Source organism: Rutidosis leptorrhynchoides, chromosome 3, assembly GCF_046630445.1.
Source record: "Rutidosis leptorrhynchoides isolate AG116_Rl617_1_P2 chromosome 3, CSIRO_AGI_Rlap_v1, whole genome shotgun sequence".
Classification (NCBI taxonomy): Eukaryota; Viridiplantae; Streptophyta; class Magnoliopsida; order Asterales; family Asteraceae; genus Rutidosis; species Rutidosis leptorrhynchoides.
Window position 1 is genome coordinate 425180571 of NC_092335.1, and position 6181 is coordinate 425186751.

General features: G+C 36.3%; 1 protein-coding gene across 2 annotated transcripts; it reads left to right on the forward strand.

The window, feature by feature from the left end:
- The first annotated feature begins 318 nt into the window (after positions 1-318).
- LOC139897836 (large ribosomal subunit protein uL24c-like) lies at positions 319-2794 on the forward strand. Of its 2 annotated transcripts, none has more exons than XM_071880548.1 (4): positions 319-489; positions 1286-1327; positions 1418-1648; positions 2363-2794. In XM_071880548.1, the coding sequence occupies exons 1-4, from the start codon at positions 388-390 to the stop codon at positions 2567-2569; spliced, it is 582 nt and encodes a 193-aa protein (XP_071736649.1). In that variant the 5' UTR covers positions 319-387; the 3' UTR covers positions 2570-2794. The 2 variants fall into 2 exon arrangements, with proteins under 2 accessions (XP_071736649.1, XP_071736648.1); XM_071880547.1 differs by having other exon boundaries at positions 322-489; positions 1280-1327.
- The last annotated feature ends 3387 nt before the right edge of the window (positions 2795-6181 follow it).

The window sequence follows — 6181 nt, forward strand, 5'->3', positions numbered from 1 at the left end:
GGGGAATTAGAAAATGATGCTGTTTCTTTGCTAAAGCGGGTTCAGAAGAGTTCGATGGCGCAAGATATTGGTGCCGGTGCTGCTGCTCATATTTTTACTAGAATAGGTTTTGCTATTACTAGAGGTGTGGGGGCCCAGATTGTCTCTAGGCTTTCCACTAATTTTCTGTAAGTTTTAATACTTTTAAGTTTATTATAATAATAATAATAATAATAATAATAATAATAATAATAATAATAATAATAATAATAATAATAATAATAATAATAATTTTAAAAATATAATTATCTCTATCATATTTCACTCTCCATCTTTCTATCCATTCGTCATCTGCTGCTGCTAGTTTATCATCTTGATTGAAGCCAAAAAAGAAAGAAATTCAGAATAATGGTGGCCATGGCTGCTCTGCATACCTCATTCACATCTCTTTCTCTCTCATCTAAATCTTTTCTCGGTCAACGCTTTTCTCCATCCTCCTCCCCAACTCTCGTACACACTCTTTCTTCACTATTTATTTCTCTATTTTACCTTCTTTTCCTTTCATTTTTATCTCCTTTTCTCGATTTTTTGCTAAAATTACTGATTTTAGTGCGAAGTTGATAATTTATCTGTTATGAGAAATCTGCTTATTCCAATATTCGCGTATAATTTAGCTGTTTTCTGCTAATATTTGGATGCCTTAAGGTGTTATAGGGATGTAATTCAAGTGATAGAACGATAAGTATAGTTTTAGAGTATGTTATTGAAGTAATTTCCCTTGTTTTGGGTATTAGATGTTGGATGTGTTTTTCTACTTATGCAACCCCCTTTATATGATAATTGCAAATTTAGAATATTGAGGCTATAATTGAGATGTGACAAATTTAGGGATGGCAAAAGACCCGTACCCGGTGGGTAAACCCGAAAGCCGACAATTATGGGCTTGGTCCGCCACCGGGTATTCAGGTCTAGAGAAAAATGGAATGTTGGGGCTCCGAATTGAATTGAAGGCTTTGAAATATTGATTGGGTTTCATACATGTTATTATTATTATTACATTTATCAAGTGAGTTTATTAATCATCTATATCTATTTTGGTTCATAAAGTCAAGCTAAAAGAAGTTAGACTAGATTAATCTTGCACTATTGACTTTTGGTGATATTCATTGTTGATATGAAACAAAATGATCATTACCAATGTGGCAAGTTTTCGACGATATTCGTCCTTAATCTAAAGGTGTTATTAGTTTTCTTATTCAAGAAACTAATCTGTAGAATTATATTATCAATACATTTGTAGGTGCAGGTTAAGCCCACAAAAACACCTAGTCATCAGATCCAAGCTAAGGTTGGTTCAATATCAATGTCCCCATTTAGATACTATCTGTTATTTTAACTTTGTAAAGTTGGTTAACCTGGTCAATGTTGACTTTTACAGTTAAAGAGATGGGAGAGGATAAAATGCAAGCCGAACAGTCTTCCGATTGTACACAAAATGCATGTAAAACTTGGGGACACAGTTAAAGTTATAGCAGGACGCGATAAGGGTAAAATCGGTGAAATAACGAAGATTGTAAAGCACGGTAGCATGGTTGTAGTCAAAGAAATTAATTTGAAGACCAAACATGTGAAGAGCAAGGAGGAAGGTGAATCGGGTCAAATAGTCAAGGTTTCGTTTTCTCAACTTTATTATAACTGTATACACTAAACCTGCTAAAACATTTTCTGATTGGACAGATCGAACAATTGTTAGCATGATGTAGATGTTATGTCTAGAATTTTGTATTGAAGGGTTAAATCTAAAGTCAAAAACATTGGGCAGGATTTAATGGGTATAGATAGGTAGTGTTTGTATGGGTTATAGTGAGTTGTACGGGTCGGGTTTACCTTCGATTAGGGAGGTTGACTTTCAAACTTTTTGAACCCATTTTCTTTTCAGCTAAATTTGCCCATTTTGTTTGCTAGAGATGCAACGTATCCAAATCCATCTTTTTTACAAGTAAATGGGTCAAAATTGCCACATCTAATAATAGTTAAATGTGGAAAAATGTGAGGGTGTGGTGGATTTGGTAACATGTCATCGGTAGTAATTAAGGTGGGTCAAAACGGGTTGGAAACCTGCCAAGTAGTTTTTTACCCATCCTTTTGAAAAGTCAAACATGGAAATCGGTCAAATCGGCTAGAGTCTAACTTGGTCAACCTCCGAGTATTCTCCAAGTTTCCGAGTGCCCCCTAAAAAGTCCCGACTGAGCACTCTCGAATAGCGAGATTTGCAACCTTGAAAACAAGTATACATAAATAGATTAAAGTTATCACATGTACAAAACCTGAACCTCTATTTATGATAATTAGCTTTGTGTTTGTGTTCATGTTTTGCTTACAGATAGAAGCACCTATACACAGCTCAAATGTGATGTTGTATTCGAAAGAACAAAATGTTGCAAGCCGGGTGGGTCACAAGACCTTAGAAAATGGCAAAAGAGTACGATATTTATTAAAAACTGGCGAAATAATTGACAGTGTTGAAAAGTGGACGAAGGCGATTAAGGAAAGAGAGAAGAAAACGGAAGCAATTACTGTTGCATCATGATTTTAGTAAACAAAGATAAATTGCAAATTATGTGCATTTTCTTAATTGTTACTCAACTTCCTGTTTGTAGCTTGTGATGTTATGCTATTTAGCCTCTTTTTCATCCTATATTAGTGAGGAAGTATAGAGTCAATACTGGATTATCTGTTTTCTTTATTTTGTATTTTTCAGTGTTACATAGACACAGTTGTGGTTTTGCATGTATTGCAGTGCATTTAAAGCCAACCAGCCAAGCAATGATGTGTTAGCAGGCTAACAGCAACAATTGAGACGATCCAATGGTCTGTGTTGTTTGCACATTTGCGTCTGTTTTTATGTAACATCCCGCGTTTTTCCGTTAAATTTAATTTTAACACCGTCTTTTTTTTTTTTAAACATAATCTTCCGTATTTAAATTCGTAGTTTCCGTTGACTAACGTTCATAATAATTCCGTCATTTAATTATAACATCTCTCGTTAACTTGCGTTTTAAAAATATTCGATCGGTTAAACCCCGCACCCGCTTTGAAACTCGAGGGACCGGAGTTGCCAAATGGGCAAACTAGTTGACTAGGTCAACTAGTCAACCCATTTCACCACCATTCAATCACCTCCATCTCTCTCTCTTTCTTTCTTTCTTTCTCTCAAGAACACAAACATAATTCATCATCTAAATTCGGATCGGGAAGCAAACTTCAAAACAAATTACATATTCGTGATCCTCTCATCATCCTCTTCGATTTGGTACCAATTTCATCCATTTTGGGTAACATTTCTAAAACACTAAATTTCTTTAAATTCGTGTTTTTGACTTGAAATGTTGTTAGTTAGTGTCTATGGCTCGTGTCTAGCATGATTATATGATTTGTATGCTCGATCTTGATGTTTTGGTGTAACTAGCTTGAAAATGAAAAGTGTATGCTTAATCTTTGATTTTGGATGATGAAATGTGTTTAGATGTTAATGTTTGTGTGTTCAAAGTGTTAGTTACTTCAATAGCTTCGTTTTGGTGTGTTGATTGACATGAAAACCTTACATTAACATGATTAGTGATTTTGAGGTTTGGTTAGGGTTTGACAACTCTTAAAACGAACTTTTGATGCGTTGAATGCTTATTAATGTTATTGATAAGTGTTTAGTGGTATTACATGTTTCATTACCTTCAAAACGGCATATCATATGTATAAATCGGATTCCCGAAACTTGAATTGCAATTGATGAACTTGAAACCTTGTTTTGGAACGTTTAACGAACTTTCGACGAGATTTTTGTTGTCTAAAATGATAAATTTGATTTAGGAAATGTATCTAGTTGTGTTCCTTGTCGAAAGAGCTTTCCGGTGATATAAAATACATGTCTTGATTGTTTGCGGATCATAAACTAGGATTGATTGAAGTTTGGCTCGTGCCTTGTGTTTTCTGCAAACAGGACCTGTAAGCCTCTTGGGACGCCGTCCCAACCTCCTAGATGCCGTCCCACCTTTTGAACCTAGACGCCGTCTAGGGTATCAGGACGCCGTCCCACCCTTCAATGTGGGACGCCGTCTAGCCATTTGGGACGCCGTCCCATTGTACTAAAACTGGCTGTTTTGCTTGGTCATTTGACGTAAAATGTTTGATATGCTACGGACCTCCGATTAACATGAAACTTGGCCAACATGCTCATATATGATTATATAACTTAGAAAAATTGTCGGATACCCGACCCGACATCGTTGACTTTGACTCTGACCAAGTTTGACTTTTAGCCAAACTTAACCAAACGTTTATGCAATCGTTCTAACATGCTTTTATACTTCATTCTCGCATGAAACTTGACAACGTGATTCACATGCTATACTTAATCGAGTCGTAACGAGCCATTGGACTAATTGAACACATTTCACCCGACCTTGTGTCGTAACCGGTTAATTGATATAACTTACTTGTTTAGGTCAAGGCTAAACAACTTTCATGCATACGTTACTTTGTGAAGTACTTTTATACTCGTGCACTCGAGGTGAGATCATAGTCCCATCTTTCAACAACTTTTATACTTTTAAATTATGGGATGAGAAACATATACAGTTTTATACTACATACTTTTATACTTTGAACACAAGTACAAGGAAACAAACATTCCACAGCGAGTTAGAACAAAAATCCTCAATTCGATTATCATTAGTTACACTTGCAGGGTGTAAGCGAGAACTTATATTGTGTGGCCATACGGGTTTGACAAACCCTCATTTCGGACGGTTCGCTACCGTCTACGGATGAAATATATTTTCGAGAATCAGTGTTTGTTCTAGCACTAAGTGATGGGGTATACAATGGGAGGAAACGTTAAGTCTTGATAATTGGGTGCTCGCGAACCAACTTTTGGAATGCAACTTTTGGATGATCAATTTATGGAAATACTAAATCTTGTGGTTCAAAATATAACTTTTATTAATACACCTATGATTTCACCAACGTTTTTCGTTGACAGTTTTCTATATGTTTCTCAGGTTCATACATGGCTATATGATACATGCTTCCGCGTACATTCATACTTGCTTGGGGTCAAGCATACATACATGCATACGCTAGTGATAGCACCTTTGGATTCAAACATGTTGTTTACATACTTACGCTATTTATAGCAACTGTGTTTTTAAACTAATTATGTCGCAAGTTATTTCATTTATACTTTATGACTTTTGTAAACTTAGACTTGTTGTCGAACGGTTTTGTAAACTAAACTTGCAAGTCTTGTACCTTTCAAATGAATGCGACATAATTTTGGTCAAACGAGTCTCATATAGGGACTACGACCACGCAACGGGACCTAAGTTAACGGCGCCGTCAATAACGGTTTTGGTCGGGTCGTTACAGATGGTATCAGAGCGTTGGTTGTAGGGAACTAGGACGTGCATTAGTGTGTCTAACAGAGTCGTTAGGACGCATTAGTGAGTCTAGACTACAACCGGATAGTTAGCCATTGCATTCTGACATACATTTGCTATAGATAGCACTTACTTGACTACTTGTGCATTATACTTGAATCATTCTTAGGCAAACTTTTTAATGGTACCCAACCTTCATTATACGAACTCGTATCCTGCCACTTTAGTTCGGGAACTCTGACTCCTTGGTTGTTATTTCCCCCGTCTCATCTTACTATCCATGAATATTGTAAAGTCACTGTCACTACTCTAGATGAGTATCGTCATCACCATTTATCGCTACGGTTGCGTAGTACTTGTTATCATGACTTGTTACTCTTTTCATACCTAAATACATTATTGTTTGAATCGTTTATACCCTTCCCGCGGGGAAACGCTTCTTTAGAGTTGTAGAAACTATTTCGATTTAATACAAGTCACGTTTGAGACGTCGTTACATTTTGTTCATTTTAGATTTTCGCGATGACACGAACTTGAATCTATAGAGTGATGTGGGAATGGAGGTATGAGTTAGCGTAATATAACGACACTCGATCAACGTGGTTATATTACGGTAAGACATACCAAAGTTCTAGTGACACGTGATGGTGGTTAGACTCGATCAACCTAAACACCACCATGTGCCATGTACATGACTTCATCTTTTCATGGTTGGACATCCGAAAACTCCGAGAATATTTATAACAACCATACCGGGGACACACCTT

What these genes read in the sequence shown, in the direction of transcription:
- LOC139897836 (XM_071880547.1), top strand. Translation starts at nt 388, where the DNA reads ATGGTGGCCATGGCTGCTCTGCATACCTCATTCACATCTCTTTCTCTC. An exon ending in CATCCTCCTCCCCAACTCTC is followed by an intron (nt 490 to 1,279) that starts GTACACACTCTT and finishes ATACATTTGTAG; the next exon opens with GTGCAGGTTAAGCCCACAAA. An exon ending in GTCATCAGATCCAAGCTAAG is followed by an intron (nt 1,328 to 1,417) that starts GTTGGTTCAATA and finishes TGACTTTTACAG; the next exon opens with TTAAAGAGATGGGAGAGGAT.